Below are 19757 nucleotides of genomic sequence, written 5' to 3'. Positions count from 1 at the left end.
TATATTAACCTTCATGTAATTGCGTTTCCTGCTGCTTTTTTGGTACGACTGTATGGCAAATCAAATTCCTTGTATGTTTTTACATACATGGCTAATAAATTAATTACAATTACAATTAGCAGCACCACATTTCAAACCCTGCTTATGATGTTTTCGAAGAATGCCGAGGCATTAACTAGAAGGGAGCAGTATATCATGAGGCCAGATAAGCTGTGGCTTCCCAGAGACGTCCGAGACTGCCTCGGAGTCTGATAAAAACACATAACTCACGCCATTATGGCAACAAGGAAGATAGCTAGTTTGGCACAGAGTCACCTGTTTTTTTTTTTGGGGGGGGGGGGGGGGGGGGGGGGGGGGGGGGGGGGGGGGGGCACGAGGGGGCACGAGACCTGTTATTTTGTATTGTTACTTTACTGGTACTTTTTCTATACTTTGTAATGATGTCTGACCACCCCATATTCTGTCCCTTGTAATTCGCTTTAATAAATAGTTATCTGTGCTCTTCACAATGTGCTTTATCCAACCCTGGATGCAAACTGTTGAACCCTGAATATATTTGGTTCCAAAGTCGTTGAATTACGTGCCCAGTTCGCGATTCACTAGAATCAGTGTCATTAAATGTTACTTAAAATTGGTTGAATTGCGCAGTACAGAACTAGCTACACATTGCTACATCACTACAAAGGCTACAAATTGGCTACATCGCTATAGAGGCTGCATCACTATAGAGGGGATACACATTGGCTACATCACTACAAAGGCTACAAATTGTCTACATTGCTATAGAGACTACACATTGGCTACATCACTTTAGAGGGGATACACATTGGCTACATCACTACAAAGGCTACAGCTACCAACACAACATGAAGTGTGCTACTGTGTAGATGCTCCTACCAGTTGGTCTGGATCATCGGTCCCCTGCTGCTGTATGCAGTCAGTACTGTTCGCTCTACTCATTACAGGACTGGGCTCACAGCTGAGATCATTCTGAACATCAGGGAAGCAGCAGTGAGGGAATAATACATCAACAGACAAACATACAAGGCACACAGTGCTTAGCCCAGTAAAATATCAGAATCAAACATTATATGCACACACACACACGCGATAAATCGACACAAAAATAGACTCCACTGTGATGAAATTGAACTTCAATTAAACCCAGCAAAGCTGTTGAACAGTTCTTAATGGAATGGATTAGTAAATTTAAGACCATTATCAAAAATATAAGATTTGAGATTACTTAAGCATATTGAAAATTGAATACCATTCTCTTCACTCTGACGGGGAAGAGAGGAGAGCATCTTGTAACAGGGCTCAGAGTCAAAATGGGACAATGTTATTAGGCTCATTTTCTTTGGAATAGAGGTGGCTGGTTGATAGATTGGGGTGTTGGGGTATACATATATAAAAGCCAATAGATATTTTGACAAATCAGTGAAAGTACACCGAGATACGAGAACACAGACATTGTTAATAGGATATTTACATTTTCCTCAGATGACTGAACAACCATGAAAGTACATTTAGATAAGAAAAGGTTATTTATAGTTACCAATTATGGTTGAAACTGGAGACTTGCGATTCACCTTTGGAGAACGTTGTCAAAAGTAAGGAAATAATATTTACAACTACACCTTGTTAGGCACTTGATGTACCCTAACCTTCAGTACTCCGAATTGTTTTGCTTTAGGCTGCGATGGATATAATGGGCTAAATAGCCTCTCAGAGCCACACATTTCAATGATTATTGATTAGTACGGGTGTCAAGGGTTATGGGGAGAAGGGAGGAGAATTGGGTTGAGAGGGAAAGATAGATCAGCCATGATTGAATGGCGGAGTAGACTCGATGGGCCGAATGGCCTAACTCTGCTCCTGTAACTTATGAACCTACCAAAAATACTTTTCAATGATAAACAGGATTTGGAAGGGGATTACCTCTTCTGCAACCTGGGCAATAACCTCACAGAAAGGCAAGAGGTAATATACTTTAAAAGCTAATAGATATCATGACATTTCAGTGAAGAAGCAGCTCCATTAGATACCACAAAATGCTGGAGTAACTCAGTGGGACAGGCAGCATCACTGGAGAGAAGGAATGGGTGACGTTTCGGGTCGAGACACTTCTTCACCCATCCCTTATCTCCAGAGATGTGGCCTGTCCCACTGAGTTACTCCAGCATTTTGCATCCACCTTCGATTTAAACCAACATCTGCAGTTCTTTCCTACACGCTCCATTATATATGTCAGGTGTATACAGTAAACAGTCAAGTCCCCTGACATAATGCACTAATAGGTTAAATACATTGTTTAACTTAGTTTCAAATGGCAACATAAAAGTTGGGCCAATTGCAGTATCACGCACACCATATGAATCCTCCAGGGTGGAACTGTAGCGTTGCTTCATCTCCAGAGATCCTGCTTTTATACTGACCTCAGGTGCTGCATCTAAGGAGGTTGTGTTCTCCCCATGACCTCATGGGTTTCCACCACATGCCAGAGTTCACTAGCTATGATAAATTACCTTTCAGTTCCAGGTAGTGGCAAAGGCAGTGATGGAGATGGGACAGTAGCAAGGGGAAACAAGTTGAAGGACTCCCGGGAAACAAGGTGGGGGAGGGAAGGGGAGGGGGAGATGGGATTGCCGAGTTGGAGACCAGCATGGGCTGGCAGGCCAAAATTGATGAGATAAGGTGGAGAGAGTGTACAGACATAAAACTGTACAGAATAAAGAATACTTTTTAAGTTGGAAAATTGGAGAGAGTTGGCAGACATTGACAAATGGATTGAGGTAAACGGCCAAATTACAAGTGGAGGAAGAATTGAATGTTAATACGAGGATGATGGCATGGAAAATGGGTTAAAATGCAATTTGCATCTCTCGTGCGAGATGTCCCTTCATTTAGGTAGAACTAATTTCCACATGGGACATTGTTCATCTTAAAGGGCCTGTCCCACTTACGCGACCTTTTCGGTGACTGCTGGCACCCGTCATAGGTCGTTGCAGGTCGGCGAAAATTTTCAACATGTTGAAAATCCAGCGGCGACCAGAAAAAGGTACGACTCTTTGGGCGACTACTCATGACCATACAGGCTTCACCCTGCGACATGTCGCCTGTATGGTCGTGAGTAGTCTCCTCAGACACCCAAAGAGTTGTAGCGTCTTTCTGGTCACCACTGAATTTTCAACATGTTGAAAATTTTCGCCGACCTGCAACGGCCTATTACGGGTGCCGGCAGTCGCCGAGAAAGTTGCGCAAGTGGGACAGGCCCTCTAATCCGTCCATATATACACTACATAAAGAAAAATGTTCCATATTAACTATTTGATCTTTGGTGTTAAGCGGTTAATTCTTAGCTCCCTTCAGTGTACACAACTGCAGCGAATAGTCCCAGATCCCTGTGAAAAGCCAACAGCTGATAAGGCAGGGAAAACTCCATGCAGAAACCCACTTTCCAATCTCTCCGAGTTATCACTGACTTTTTTTCCTCAGCGTTCTGAATAAATTTACAAATTCTGCATTTTCCCCTGACACTCACACTCGAGATTGTTGAATGGTCCCCTACTGACTCACTATATGCGGCCAAAAGGAACCAACTTTCTGAATGGCCCGAACGTCACACTATATCAAGAGTCGAGAGTCAATAGTGGTTTATTGTCATAGATCCCAGACGGATCAATTCAATTCTTACTTGCTGCAGCACAACAGAATATGTGAATATGTAAATGTTGTATATAACAGGGGAAAGAAGAAAAAGTTGAAGAAATAACAAATATAGTTCAAATAACGAATAAGTCTTTTGTAGTTCAGAGCTCATAGCTTATTCGTTGTGTTTAATAGCCTAATATATGCACAGACGGAGTTGAAAAGGATCAAATCCACTGAAAAAGATAAACTGCACAATGTACAAATGATTTATATTGATATTAAGCTCTTGGGGAAAGAAATGAATATCAGAAAAAAATAAAATCACGTGGCAGCTACAATTAAAATCCAACAATCTCGAGTGCTCGTGTCGGAGAAAATGCAGAATTTGTAAATTGATGCAGAATGCTGAGAAATGTCAGTGGTAACCCAGAGAGATTAAAAAAGGGCTTCAGCGTGGAGTTTTCCCTGACTTATCAGCTGTTGGCTTTTCACTGGGATCTGGGACTATTCACCGCAGTTAACTTATGTGCACAGAAATAGAGCTAAGAATGAACCCTTTAACACCAAAGATAATAGTTAATATGGAACATTTTTCTTTATGGAGTGTAGATATGGATGCATTAAAGATGAACAATGTCCCACGCGTAAACTAGTTCCTAAGGGACATCTCACACTAAAGATGCAAGTTGCATTTTAACCCATTTTCCACACCATAATCCTCGTGGTAACGTTCAATTCTTCCTCCATTTGCAATTGGCCATTTACTTCAGTCCATTTGCCAATGTTTGCCCACTCTCACCAATTTTCCAACTAAAACTATTCTCTATTCTGCACAATTTTATGTCTGTACACTCTCACCATCCAATCTCTTCAATGTTTCAACAAATTTGATATTTCCAATGCTGCAAAAATGTCTTATTGTACATCACCATACACTGTCACCATCTCATCCCGACTTAACAGGGATCTGGGGTCCAACCTGCAAATAACTGAAGGGGTTGTCGTCTCCCTTCCTGGACTTGAGGGGAGGGAATATCTGTACAACTAATGTGCCTGGTCAGAGTCGTGCCTGGTCAAAGTTGTGCCTGGTCAGAGTCGTGCCTGGTGTGATCAGAAATCACCACCTGAGCTACACCTTATCTAGGACGGAAGAAAAGCATTGTAATGCCCCTGTCCCACTTAGGAAACCTCTGGATACTTTGTGCCCCACCCAAGGTTTCCGTGAGGTTCCCGGAGGTTTTTGTCAGTTTTCCCACCTGCTTCCACTACCTGCAACCTCCGGCAACCACCTGCAACCTCCGGAAAACGCACGGAAACCTTGGGTGGGGCGCAAAGTCTCCCGAGGTTTCTGTTCAGGTTTCCGAAGTGGGACGGGGGCTTTTCTTCATCATTACAGCATCCAAGCTCTGCAACTTGCTACCCACCAGCATTCATGAGGTAGGTTTGCCAGAAGCACTATAATGATTCAAAAAAGCAGAACAGTGCCATCTTTGAGTTACGTGTAGGAAAGAACGGCAGGTGTTGGTTAAAATCGAAGGTAGACACAAAATGCTGGAGTAACTCAGCGGGAGCGGCAACATCTCTGGAGGGAAGGAATGGGCGATGTTTCGGGTCCAGCAGGGTCTCGACCCGAAATGTCACCCATTCCTTCCCTCCAGAGATGCTACCTCACCCGCTGAGTTACTCCATCTTTAAGTTAAATAGGGACAGGCTATGAATGCTAAACTACCTAGCGAGGCCCATGTACTTTAAATAGAAAAGCTCAGTGAATAGTGCATTTAGATCCTAGAACCAACGATATGATGCACCAATATTAAACTGGATGCTGTGGCATAAACATAATCTATCTTCAAGCAAACCATATTCAATAGCAGAGATAAAACAAATATTTGTTGAGTGTAAAAAAGGGACTCCCTCGTTCAGGAGTGTGATCTTTTGTGAGATATTTCCTGGGGAAATCCTAGAATATCAAAAGCAAGTTCATGTGCTTTGTGGGATATATTATATCGGAGTGAAGAATGGATTGGAATAATCTAATCAACGTAGGTTTTTTTTTTGAAGAACACGAATGAACGACTGATTTCCTGTCCCTCGGCCGACTTGCACTCGGCTCGATTCAAGGATCAATTTACAATTCGACAAAGGGAGAAATTAAAATTTAAACTTGGAGGATCTGTGGTCTCAAAAATACAAAGGGTTGGATTGATCAATTCTTCGTGTACCAGCCATGGAAATTTACTCCGGGATTTGAAGTGCAAGGGTAAGGAAAGGTGGCGACGGGTGATAAAGACCACCAGATCGAAGGAGGCCACATTGCCAACACTTTTGTCAAAGACCTGGCAAGTCGCGGGATGGCAACACTGCTACAGGTCGAAGGAATGAGGACTGCCCATCTAAAATAGCTCTAAGTGCAGAGGTCGCATGGATCACTGGATCTCCGTCGGTCAGTCACTTTGTTAAACAGTTGGCTGGAGGTCCACTAAAATGTAAACCATGATATTGCCCGGCATAAAGTGGAAAACTCAAAATGACGATTGCCCCTCACAGCAGGGTGGTGGAATATCTGAAGAATCCCATTTAAAATAGTGATGGGCTTCTTGATGGAGACAAAAAAAACACCTTCAAGTCAATTCAGAATTAAAATCTCTGTGCACTTGGACCGAGTACAATATACAACAAACATGGTGTAGCTCCAGAGCAGTCTTTTGTCCACACTGGTTGGAGCGCTGATACGATCAAACCAAATCGCAGAAAATGCACGACAGCATGCTCACATTTCAAATATCTCCTCCTGCAATGGAGCTATTAAGTCTGTGCAATTAGTTGTGTGCCCTTAACTTAGGTACGCAGCTCGCCATTATACCCTCTGTAGCATATTTGGTAGGCACTTGTAACTGCACCATGAGTAACTTAAACAAGGCGGATCGCATTCAATAGCTATGGCAAATTGTAGGATTTCAAATCAAAACTCAGCAACATTAAGTGTTTAAGAAGGAACTGCAGATGCTGGAAAATCGAAGGTAGACAAAAATGTTGGAGAAACTCAGCGGGCGAGGCAGCATCTATGGAGCAAAGGAAATGGGCAACGTTTTGGGCCGAAACCCTTCTTAGTAACATTAAGTGTTACCTGGCTGAGGTACTTAGGTTGGAGACAACGGATATAGAATGCGTTTCTCATCCCACTGTGTATCACTGCACAGATCTACTTTGTATATTGCACATTAAACTACTGTTTATAATTGTTAAGATTTACCACATAGGCTTACCAAAGGAATTTCAGTGGACATTTTGCCCCATCTCTAAACAAATTATTTGGTGGATGGACCTTTGGGAAAGAGATGAGGAGGAATTCCTTTAGTCAATCTGTGTCAATTAGTGAATCTGAAATTCATTGCCACAGACAGTTGTGGAGGCAAAGTCATTGGGTATTCTTATAGCGGGGATGAACCGATTGATTAGTACGGGTATAAAGGATTTTCGGGAGAAGGCAGGAGCATGGGGTTGAGAGGGAAAGACAGATCAGCCATGATTGGATGGCGGAGCAGACTCGATTGGCCGAATGGCCTAATTTTGCTCCTATGAATTTGACAAAGTTTGGTTTTACAATCACAAGCAGAATATCCAAGTGCTAATTCTTCCATCCCAGGACCTTCTCCTATTTAGATGCATCTACACAAGGACGATGAATGGCGCTCCCATTGAGCGTTGGGTCGTAACAAGCTAAAGAGCCCAAAAGACTCATCAGTGGTATGAACAAGAGGGACATTACCTCCTCGTCACTCTCGAGTTCCAGTCCGGCATCCAGGAGGTTGAGCTCGTACTCTTCCCGGCGTAGCCTCCGGTCATCCTCCGGAAAATCCGAAGGCTGCATATTAGCGTCGATGTCCACTTCCTGCTGCCGATTCTCCACTGAGCCCCGGTGACGCGCGCTCAACACCTTGCGGCTCGATTTCTTATACTGATACACCAGCACGTAATCCACGTGGCGCTTTCCATCTTCGAAATACAAGCCGCTTGTCAGGCGGGCATCCGTGTCTGGAGAGAAGGCGTTCAGAACCTGAGGGGGGGGGGGAAACCAAACAAGAAAATCTCATACGGACCCATCCATTTTCAAAGTTCCAATGACTCACACGTTCAACGGAGAGGACAGGAGAATGGGGTCGAGAGGGAATGGTGGAGGAGACTCGATTGGCCGAATGGCCTCATTTCGCCCCAGTCAAAATGGCCACAGTCTAAGAATAAAGGGGAGGCCATTTGAAACTGAAATGAGAAAAACTTTTTCACCCAGAGAGTTGTGAATTTGTGGAATTCCCTGCCACAGAAGGCAGTGGAGGCCAATTCACCGGATGGATTTAAGAGAGAGTTAGATAGAGCTCTTGGGGCTAGCAGAATCAAGGGATACGGGGAGAAGGCAGGCACGGGTTACTGATTGTGGATGATCAACCATGATCACAACGAATGGAGGTTCTGCCTCGAAGGGCCGAATGGCCGCCTCCTGCAACTATTTATCTATGATTAAGCTAAAGTCAGGCACAAAATGCTGCAGTAACTCAGGCACCATCCCGGGAGAGAAGGAATGGGTGACATTTCGGGTCGAGAACACTTTGCACAGGCCTCCAGTCAGAGTAATGGCCCCCTGTCTTCTATGATGTAAATCTGGCAGCAGCCACTGGCTCATTGGGATGGAGTCTTCTTGGAGTCAAGTTGCTTGTGAATACAATGGTATTACGTAGTTTCGTTCAGACCGAAAGGTCTGAATGACAATAAAGGAATCTAATTCAAATCAAATTTAAATTGAAATTACAGGTGGTAAACTCTATCTTGGGCTAAATACTAGCACGGGATCAATAGTTGTCAAACACCGCAAGGGAAAGTTGAAATGAACTTTTAAGAGAGAGTTCAAGAGGGTAGGTGGCCGCAAAGACTGTTGTGCACCCATCCTTAGAAAGGGGACTTGACTGGAGAAAAATTAGCCTTAATTTAGCATGTTTCAGTCAGCATTCCTTCAGTATTGCTCCAGTACACTAGTCTTTATCTTTGCCGCTCATATCTATGGAGTGAGACTCGAGTTCTCCACTTTCTGCACTTGCAAGCAATGATCGCAATCACTGGATTAACATCGAACATGTGAAATGCATGAATCACTTGGAACTAAAATAATATAGCAAGGAATGAAATCTCTACAGTCATCTTAATGATGTCTTTCTGGGTAGGCTTTAGACATTAGAGATACAGAGCGGAAACAGACCCTTCGGCCCACCGACCAGCGATCTCCCCCGTACACTAGCACTATCCTACACACACACACACACTAGGGGAATGTAACATTTTACCAAAGCCAATTAACCCACAAACCTGTTGGTCTTTGGCGTGGGAGGAAACCGGAGCACCCAGAGAAAACCCACGTGGTCACGTATGAACTCTGCACTGACAGCACCCGTAGTCGGGATCGAACCTAGGGCTGCGAGGCAGAAACTCTACCGCTGTACCACCCTGCTGTGGGCACTTGGGACAACTTCCCCCTCACAACTACAGAAGAGTGTTGTGCGATCTTCCCTCCTGGGAGAGCAGACAGGGCCCAGGTTTAACGTGATATCCAAACTATCAGCAATGGCTTGATTTTTCTTCTTTCTGCTCAATTTTAGATTTGAATGCAGACTCTTTCGAGATTAGCCTGTCAGACATCAATAAGATGGCTGTAGACATTTCATTTTTTGCCCCCCCCCCCCCCCGGCCCTTCCAAACACAACATACATGATAAATAGTTTAGTTAGAGCTTCAGCATAGAAACGGGCCATTCAGCCCACCACACCTTTGATCACCCATTCACACTAGTTCGATGTTATCCCACCTTCACATCCACTTCCCCACACACTAGGAGCATTTTACAGATGGCCAATTCACCTACAAACCCACTCATCTTACTCCAGCTTTTTGCGTCTATCTTATGCAAAATGGTGTTCCGCTGGGGACTGTACTGAGATGGACGACCAATTCAGACTAAAATATTGACTCGCTGAGCTACTCCAGTACTCAGTTCAGTGCAGTTTATTGTCACGTGTACCGAGGTACAGTGAAGAGCTCTTGTTGCGTGCTAACCAGTCAGCGGAAAGACAATACACGATTACAATCGAGCCATTCACATTGTATAGACACACGATAAGGGAATAACATTTAGTGCAAGGTAAAATCAGTAAAGTCCCGCATCCAGAGTTTCTTGTTTCTACAGACGGATATATAGGTTGCTCATTAATAAGTTTGCAGACGACACAAAAATCGGCTGAGTTGGCGATAGTGAGGGAGATCGGCAAAGGGTTCAGCAGGATATAATCCAGGTGAAATTGTGGGGAGAGAAATGGCAGATGGAGTTTAATCCAGAACAGTGCGAGGGGTTGCACTTTTGGGTGGTCATAAGTGATTGGAGTATCATTCGGCCCATCAAGTCTACTCCGCCATTCAATCTGATCTATCTCTCCCTCCTAACCCCATTCTCCTGCCGTCTCCCCATAAACCAATATCTACAGTATCTATCTCTGCCTTAAATATATCCACTGCCTAGAGGGTGTGAGCTTTAGTGAGAGGTTGCGTAGGCTGGGTCTCTATTCTTTGGAGCGCAGGAGAATGAGGAGTGATCTTATAGAGGTGTATAAAATCATGAGAGGAATAAATCGGGTAGATGCACAGAGTTTCTGGCCCAGAGTAGGGGAAAATCGAGGACCGGAGGACATGGGTTCAAGGTGAAAAGATTTAAATGGAATCTAGGGGATTTTCCACACAAAGGGTGGTAGGGGAATGGAACAACCTGCCAGAGGAGGTAGCTGAGGCTGGGACTATCCCAGCATTTAAGAAGCAGTTAGACAGGTTTGGAGGGATATGGACCAAACACAGGCGGGCGGGACTAGTGGAGCTGGGACATGTGGATAGTGGGGGAAAGTTGGGCCGAAGGGCCCGTTTCGACACTGTGTCACTCTATGACTCGAAATGCAGGCCAAGTTTTTTGGAAATGTCTGGAGGGATGTGGGCCAGGCCATGGGTAAATGTGACTAGTGTAGTATGGTAAGCGAGTCAGGACGAAGGCCACAAAATGCTGGAGAAACTCAGCGGTCAGGGGAAAAGGAAAAGGTGATGCTTCAGGTCGAGACCCTGCTTCAGACTGAGAGTCAGGGAAGAGAGAAACTAGAGGGATGAAAAGGAACAGAACAAATCAGAGGCGGCACCGATGACCAAGGAAAGGGAGCAAAATGAGAAGGATTCTAGAGATGAATCCAATCACCCAAAACCTCCGCATAAAATCTACCTTCATCGTTTACATATTTTACATAAAATCTACCTTCATCGTTTACAATCTTTTGCATTAAACATTACATTTGACACAGCAACTGTATCATCGTACCACAACTAGAGAGCAGTGCTGAACTACTATCTACCTCATTAGTGACACTCGGACTATCTTTGATTGGACTTTACTGGCTTCACCTGGCACTAAACGTTATTGCCTTAACATGTAACTGTACACTGTAAATGGCTCGTTGCAATGATGCATTGCCTTTCCGCGGCTTGGTTAGAAAACGCAACAAAAGATTTTCACTGTATATAAATGAGACAATAAACTAAAAAAAAACTGGACTGAGATGCAAGGAACTTCCCATTTTTAATTCACTAATGTTGCATTTACATTTCAGCATGCACAATCATTCATTCATTGCACTTGCCCTCATTCATCTAGTATTTAAGATCTTATTGAAACATGCAAGAATAAGGGTTTGGACACGCTAGAAGCAGGAAACATGTTCCCGATGTTGGGGGAGTCCAGAACCAGGGGGCCACAGTTTAAGAATAAGGGGTAGACCATTTAGAACAGAGATGAGGAAACACTTTTTCACCCAGAGAGTTGTACATCTGTGGAATTCTCCACCTCAGAAGGCAGTGGGGACCAATTCTCTGGATGCTTTAAAGAGAGAGTTAGAAATAGCTCTTAAAGATAGCGGAGTCAGGGGATATAGGGAAAAGGCAGGAACGGGGTACGGATTGTGGATGATCAGCTATAATCACAGTGAATGGTGGTGTTGGCTCGAAGTGCCAAATGGCCTACTCCTGCACCTATTGTCTAAAATGATGAGGAAAAACGTTTTCACCCAGAGAGTTGTGAGTCTGCGGAATTCTCTGCCACACAAGGCAGTGGAGGCCAATTCACCAGATGTTTTCAAGAGATAGTTAGATATAGCTCTTAGAATCAAGGGATATGGAGAGAAAGCTGGAATGGGTTACTGATTTTTGGATGATCAGCCATGATCATATTGAATGGCAGTGCTGGCTCCAAGGGCTGAATGTCCTTTGCCTCAGAGGGCAGTGGAGGCAGGTTCTCTGGATGCTTGCAAGAGAGAGCTAGATAGGGCTCTTAAAAATAGCAGAGTCAGGGGATATGGGGAGAAGGCAGGAACGGGGTACTGATAGGGGATGATCAGCCATGATTACATTGAATGACGGTGCTGGCTCAAAGGGCCGAATGTCCTACTCCTGCACCTATTTTACACGTTTCTATGTTAAAACAGCTCAGAGGGCAGTTTAGAGGAGGGATCAGGGCAATAAAGAATGTCTAATTTGAAGGAAACATTTGAAGGATAATTGATTCGCTAATCTTGCCTTTAGCATAAACAAATTTTGCTGCCCAATTAATCTGGTGCACCAGTTACTCCAGCATTTCATGGCTATCGTCAGTGTATAACCAGCATTTGCAATTACACATCGACACATGAAGTGTACAACTACAGTTTCTGAAGGGACCCAGAGTGCTGGAGTACTTCAGCAGGTCAGGCAGCATTTCTGGAGAACATTGATCGGTGACGTTTCTGCTTCAGACCCTTCTTCAGACCAAGTGGAGACTCCAGTCCATATTCCAAACAAAATACTTCGCTGGAGTTCAATTTCCAGACATATTTGAATACAGGGGCCAAATCCAACCTTGCTCACCTTAGACACGGGGTGGGGGGGAAGGAAGAGACACAGAGGGAAATTAGTGGGTGAAAAGGATTGCCCAACTTACGACAGCGTCTTCATACAGCGGACTCTTGTCCGGGAGAGGGCCGCACTCCACGTCCCTCCCATTGAGGAGGTCAGTTTCCGGGGACTGGTCCAAGGCGGCCTTGCCTTGCTGGGTCAACAACATTTGGCCCGTTGGCTCCCCGTTGCCCACGTCCATAGTCTCCGGCTGATCAGCTGCCAGATCTCCAACACAGCGGAGAGACAGGTGGTTCTTCCCCTCACTGCCCTCCTCCTCCCCCCTGAGTCCTCTTAAATTGCCATGCTAAGTGAAGTGCTTCCCAACCGAACTGGGCGCCTTAAAGGAGTTCTCTTTTTAATTAGTCCTGCCTCCCGATAACCAACTCCTTGGCAGTTAATCTATAATTAGCTCAATATCGGTTTTGGACATCTAATTTGGAAGCATTCTCGCTAATCCAAAACTTCACGAGCGACCCAAGTCTCTCTCCCCCCTCTCTCTCGCCACTTGACAGAATACCGGGCAAAATCCCAACCACTCGCCCTCCTTGCACTAAATTAAACAATTAGCACCTGCTCATCGCACGCCCACATTTACTAACAGGGCAGATTACATTACTCTTGAGATCTGCTACTGTAAATTGCTTTCCATTGCACGAAGCGCACAAACAGAATCATATTATGCGCTGGAAAATAAATAGATTGGGAAGGCAAACTCGGGAGAGTTGGAAAGGCTTCCCCCACCTTAAGAAAATTTGCCTCGGAATTAGGATTATTTGCAAAAGGAAGGATTTTGTGTGTGTGGTAAATGATAGAAACGTGGAAAATAGGTGCAGGAGGAGGCCATTCGGCCCTTCGAGCCAGCACCGCCATTCATTGTGATCATGGCTGATCGTCCTCAATCAATAACCCGTGCCTGCCTTCTCCCCATATTCATTGACTCCACTAGTCCCTAGAGCTCTATCTAACTCTGAAGGAGTAACTCTGCGGGTCGGGCAGCATCTCTGGAGGAAAAATGATGGGTGGCGTTTCTGGTCGGGACCCTTCTTCAGACTTGAAAGTGTTTTGTTTTTGAATTGTTGAGTTAGGATGGGGTTAGGAGAGAAGAGACAGATCCCCCAGAATTGAGTTTGAAGCTGGGTCTCGAAACGTCACCCATTCCTTCTCTCCAGAGATGCTGCCTGTCCCGCTGAGTTACTCCATAGCATTTTGCGTCTATCTTCGATTTAAACCAGCATCTGCAGTTCCTTTCCCACACAGCTACGATTGAATGGCGGGGCAGACTTGATGGGCCGAATGGCCTAATTCGACACATTACTTATGATCTTACGAGTTGGTATCGTGGTTAGATCGTTTAAGAAGGAACTGCAGATGCTGGAAAATCGAAGGTAGACAAAAATGCTGGAGAAACTCAGCGGGTGCAGCAGCATCTATGGAGCGAAGTTCCTTCGCTCCATAGATGCTGCTGCACCCTCTTAGTTTCTCCAGCATTTTTGTCTACCGAGGTTAGATCTCTGGGCTCGACGTGGGATCGCCCTCGTCATTTTTGGTGTGTTGTGCTGTTACTGGGCCGTGCACTGATCAAAATAACAAGTTGGATCTCGGTGCAGTCACCTGATGCTGTTGTTGTTGTACACATCTACACCTGTTGTCCAGCGCTGCTGAGAGGAGACCGCCAGCATCAATAAAACAAAACAACCCCGCAAAAAATTGTTTCAGAAGCAATTAGGCAGGTACATGGATAGTGGACAGGTTTAGATTATTGATATGGGCCAAACGCGGGCAGGTGGGACTAGTGCAGAGGGGACTGGTGCAGGTGGGATTAGTTTAGGTGGAACTGGTGCAGGTGGGACATGCTGGTCGGTGTGGGCAAGTTGAGCCGAAGGGCCTGTTTCCATGCTATATCACTCACTCTATGGAAGAGCGGTAGAGTTGCTGCCTCACAGCGCCAGAGACCCGGGTTCGAGCCTGACAACGGGCGCCGTCTGTACTGAGTCTTGGTCTACATGTAAATTGTCCCCAGTGTGTGTGTGTATAGGACAGTGTCTTTGTGCGGGGATCGCTGGTTGGTGCGGACTCGGTGGGCCGAAGGGCCTGTTTCCGCGCTGTATCTCTCAACTATGAACGACTCTAAACAGAAAACGGACATAGAAACAGAAAGGCAAAGCTATCTTGAGCAGAACACCAACACGCTGGGTGAACATCAACAGGTCTGGAAGTAACTCCCCCCAAACATTCTCTCATCTATTCCCTCCACAGATGCTGCCTGGCCCGCTGAGTTCCTCCAGTACTTTGTGTGTTTTTTTTTCCCCTTAAGAATCCAACGCCTGCAGTTTATTTCGACTACAGGAGAGCTCGCAATTAATTATCCAATTAAAGTTAGACACAAGAACGCTGGAGTAACTCAGCGGGCGAGGCAGCAACAACTCTGGAGGGAGGAATGGGCGACGTTTCGGGTCGAGACGGCCATTCCTTCTCTCCGCAGATGCTGCCTCGTCCGTTGAGTAACTCCAGCAATGTTATGTCCACCTTCGATTTAAACCAGCATCTGCAGTTCTTTCTTACACATTTCTTATCCAATTGCCCACTCGCAGAGCGCAGACACCTTTGGAGAACTGGAAGGTCGCTTCAAGTGCTTCTTGAAGTGGTCAGCGGCTACAAAGAGCAGAGTTTGGCAGCTGCCTAATGAAGTTATTGACACAATGATTCACCCCATCCACAGCCTTCTGTGACAGCTGCAGTCCCGATTAAAGTTAGCCGGGAGGGAGTTTATAACACCAGTTCTATTCAGGAGGGGGATAGACAGCGGGAACTCCCTGATTATTTCTCGATAGCTGGCTCTTTCCACGGTAGGATTCCATGTCTGAGATGAGAATTGAATTACCTGCTTGGAATCCCTGTGGAGGCCAAGTCAATGGATATTGTTAGGGCAGAGATAGGTCGATTCTTGTTTAGAAACATAGACAATAGGTGCAGGAGTAGGCCATTCAGCCCCGTCGAACCAGCACCGCCATTCAATATGACCATGCCTGGTCATCTAGAATCAATACCCTATTCCTGAAAACGTTTTTCCTCATCTCAGTCCTAAATGGCCTACCCCTTATTCTTAAACTGCATCCCCTGGTTCTGGTCTCCCCCCGACATTGGGAATTTTCCCCCCCTGCATCTAGCCTGTCCAATCCTTTGTGGGGTTATGGGGAGAAGGCAGGAGAAAGGGGTCGAGTGGGAAAGATAGACCAGCCACGATTGAATGGCAGAGAAGATTTGATGGGCCGATGGCTCATAGTCTGCTCCTACAACTTATGAAAATATACTTTCAGGATTGCAAGGAACTGGGAATATGTGGAGAAAGTTTTCAAAGGGCTGGCATGGGGTTGAATGGGCCGAATATCCCTCCCTCTTGTACTGTTAGATTATACAGTCTGTTAGACTGGCTTTCTAGTTACAAAAGTAATCAATAACATTGTTAAGTCTGCCGCAAAGTTAGAATAACTTGGCATCACCCTCTCCCTCTCCCCCTCTCCCCCTCTCCCCCTCTCTCTCTCTCCCCCCCCCCCCCCCCCCCCCCCCCCCTCCCCCCCCCCCCTCCCCCCCCCCCCCTCTCCCCCTCTCCCCCTCTTCCACCTCCCTAGTCTGTTTTTTAAGGACCAAATATGTTCTTCAGTCATAATAATGCTCTGGTCATACTCATAGAACCATAGGTCCACACCGCACAGAAACAGGCTCTTCAACAAGCCAAGCCGATCAACATGCCTGACCAAGGTTTCCCAACCTGGGGTAAATTTACCCCCTAGGGGTTAAACTTTGCCTACCGAGGGGGTAAATTTGTTGATTCTGGATTTGTACATAGTTTTTCTCGTTGACTGACTGTGTTTGGTTCCGGTATACCGGTATCTGTTCATCGTTAGTTGTTCATAAATAAGTGAAATAACATTGTTTCTGTGTGATTAAAGTTGCCAGGGGTAAACGGGAACAAAAAAGGTTGGGGTCCCCTGTGCTCACCCCAACTGTCAATGTTTGGCCCACATCCCTTTAAACCTTTCCTATCCATGGTTTCCCACTGAAAACCCGTTCAACAAGGCACAGTATTTTCATTGTGTGGGAAGGAACTGCAGATGCTGGTTTATACCGAAGATAGACACAAAATGCTGGAGTAACTCAGCAGGTCAGGCAGCATCTCGGGAGAGAAAGAATGGGTGATGTTTCAGGTGGGAACCCTTCTTCAGACTTACTTTATCCTGGCCTTTTCTTACCTCCAGTTCCCTCCCCTTTACTTTCTGTCTGAAGAAGGGTCCTGAGCTGAAACGTCACCTATCCTTTTTTTTTTTTTTCCTCCAGAGATGCTGCCTGAACCGTTGAGTAACAAAGGGGGACCTGGCATGGGGGGGGGGAGGAAAGGGGCGCAGAGGACTAAAGAGGACCTGTGGGTGGGGGGGGGGGGGGGCTGGGGGAGGGGCTTAGGTGGGGGGGGGGCAAAGAAGGGATAAGTATCTCTTGTAACTGTATTGGCCCCTTTTGTGGCAACTGTTTTGTGTACTCTGCATGCAAAAAACAAGGAACATCACTGCACCGTAGCTAGCATCTAGCTTGTATTAAGGGACAATAAAGTATCATGAACTCCTCATCTATCTCCTGGACCTCAATGTTTAATTGTGTAATGAGTGGAGATTGAACGTGATGTCAACTTCATGGAATAATATTTACAGTTTGACCTGCAAATGCCAGGACATAACTTCCCATCCTTGGTCATCTCTTACTTTATGACTAGAGCACTTTATCAATATTATTTGGTTTTACAATTGAAGCCTCGTCTGTGATTAAAGACAAGCCATTACAGAAATATTTTTACTGAGGTAACCCTTGTAGTTAAATAGGCAGCATAAAAATAACTCCTGTGATAAACACTGGGCAGAAAGTACTTTCAATTAGCTTGATATTACTGCTGATTCTTAATCCCCTTAAGCCGAGTTGTTACCATGTAGAGGTGACTTCCTTGAAACATAAACGTTATGAAAAGCAGGAGAGGAAAATCTTCTTGTTGAACGAATGACTAGTTAGTCGCTGGTTACTATTGACGGTGTTCTTGTGAAACTTTTCACAGCAGTGTTTAGAGTTTTCTGCAACTTGGGGAGAATTCGCAAATAATTGCATGCACGACAATGTCTCGTGGGTGGAGTGGCAATCAAGTGCAATAAAAACAGGAAATGCTGGAAAATCTCAGCAGGTCAGGCAGTATCTGTGGAAAAGAAACAAATGCTGATCTGCAATCCTTTTGACAAAAGAGGGACAGAGAGAGAGAGAGATACAGGAGGCTGCCGATGATGGAATCTGGACCAACAAGTTTCATTTAGTTTAGTTTAGTTTAGTTCACGTCGACCATCGATCCCAGTGCACTAGTTCTCTGTTATCCCACTTTTTCATCCAACATTCTGGGGGCAATTTTCAGAAGCCAATTAACCTAGAAAAACTGCACGCCTTTGGAATGTGGGAGGAAACCAGAGCACCCGGAGAAAACCCACCCGGTCACAGGGAGGGAGCGCAAACTCCGCTCAGACAGCACCCGTAATCAGGATAGAACTGGGGTCTCTGGTGCTGTGAGGCAGCAAATCTATCGTTGAGCCACCGTGCTGTTTTCTGCAAGAAAGAGCATGATGAAAGAGTCTTGTGCTCAGCCTTAGAACCTAACACAAAGGGCAAAACCATTGCTGCCAAAGTTGCTGCCTTGCTGCCAAATTTCATCTGACAACGCTCTTGTGAAACCACTTGATATGGTTGTGGTTGGTAAATGAGCCGTATAACCAGTGCTTATTTTTGTCACGGCTGCACGCACGTGGCTACCACTTGGCGTCGCTTAATTCCATGCCCCATTTACAATGTGTAGGAAGGAACTACAGATGCTGATTTAAACCGAAGATAGACACTAAAAGCTGGAGTAAGTCAGCGGATCAGACAGACGGCATCTCTGTTGTTGTCTTGTCTCACATGATGTCTGACCCGCTGAGTAACTTCTGCTTTTTGTGTCTATCCCCATTTGTAATAGCTCAGTCCAGCACACTCTGGTAATGTCAAAAGATGAACCAGGAGTCGAGAGAATCAAGAATCAGAAGTCAAGAGTATTTAGTTGTTATATCTACCGAAACAGAGTAATGAAATTCTTAATTGCAGCACCATAAACACGGTACTCAATGGATAACATTAATAAAAAATAACACATTAAAACAAACAAAAAATGTTCAATAAATTAAAAAAAAAGACAATATTAGTGCAAAGCAAAAGACCTTGATACAACCCAGACAAACCATTCCGATGGCTACAGGTTTCTAAGTTAATTGGCTTTGGTAAAATTGTATATTAAACATAGAAACATAGACAATAGGTGCAGGAGTAGGCCATTCGGCCCTTGGAGCCAGCACCGCCATTCAATGATCATGGCTGATCATCCGAAATCAGTACCCTGTTCCTGCTTTCTCCCTATATCCCTTGATTCAGTTAGCCCTAAGAGTTATATCTAACTCTCTTGAAAACATCCAGTGAATTAGCAGAGAATTCCGGGGTGTAAAGGTTTTTCCTTATCTCAGTCCTAAATGGCCTACATTTAATTCTTAAACTTACATTCTTCCTGCACCTTGCCTGTACAATCGCTGAAGAATTTTAAATGTTTCTATATATAGAATATTCTTATATTGTCTCTAGTGTGTAGGAAAGTGCTAGTGTACGTTGGTTGGTGTGGACTTGGTGGGCCGAAGGGCCTGTTTCCGCGTTGTATCGCTAAAGTCTAAAGTTTATGGGTCAAAGTTCAGTACCCACAGTCTTTCTTGGCACTTCCCACAGGTGCCACACAATGCTGGATGAAGTCTAAACGATTTAATCTGATAGGTTTTAATCTCAGATTGCAAATTTAATTTTAGCTTGTATGGGCAATTTGCTTTCATGGTCCCTGTCTCTTGAGAAGCACAACCCAAGTTGGTCGTTTAACCTGGTGATACCGAGCTATCCAAGCACCAGTTGCCCACAAATCTATACCGTTTTCTAACGTTCTCTTTGTCATGAAGCATTTTACAAATAAATCAGAAAATGCTGGATAGACATAGGCTTTGTAAGCAAAG

General features: G+C 44.9%; 1 protein-coding gene across 2 annotated transcripts in view; it reads right to left on the bottom strand.

The window, feature by feature from the left end:
• Positions 1–19757, bottom strand: part of ano1a (anoctamin 1, calcium activated chloride channel a) — a 183746-nt gene that overhangs the window by 119442 nt on the left and 44547 nt on the right. For both annotated transcript variants that reach the window (XM_055649204.1, XM_055649203.1), the window contains exons 3-4: positions 7424–7711; positions 898–990 (exon numbers count right to left, since the gene is read on the bottom strand). In XM_055649204.1, coding sequence (XP_055505179.1) covers positions 898–990; positions 7424–7711 — 381 coding nt within the window. The remainder of the gene's footprint in view (positions 1–897; positions 991–7423; positions 7712–19757) is intronic.

The sequence above is a fragment of the Leucoraja erinacea genome, chromosome 18 (assembly GCF_028641065.1).
Source record: "Leucoraja erinacea ecotype New England chromosome 18, Leri_hhj_1, whole genome shotgun sequence".
Taxonomy (NCBI): domain Eukaryota; kingdom Metazoa; phylum Chordata; class Chondrichthyes; order Rajiformes; family Rajidae; genus Leucoraja; species Leucoraja erinaceus.
The sequence above is the reverse complement of the archived record's forward strand: the minus strand, read 5'-3'. Positions and strand labels throughout refer to the sequence as shown.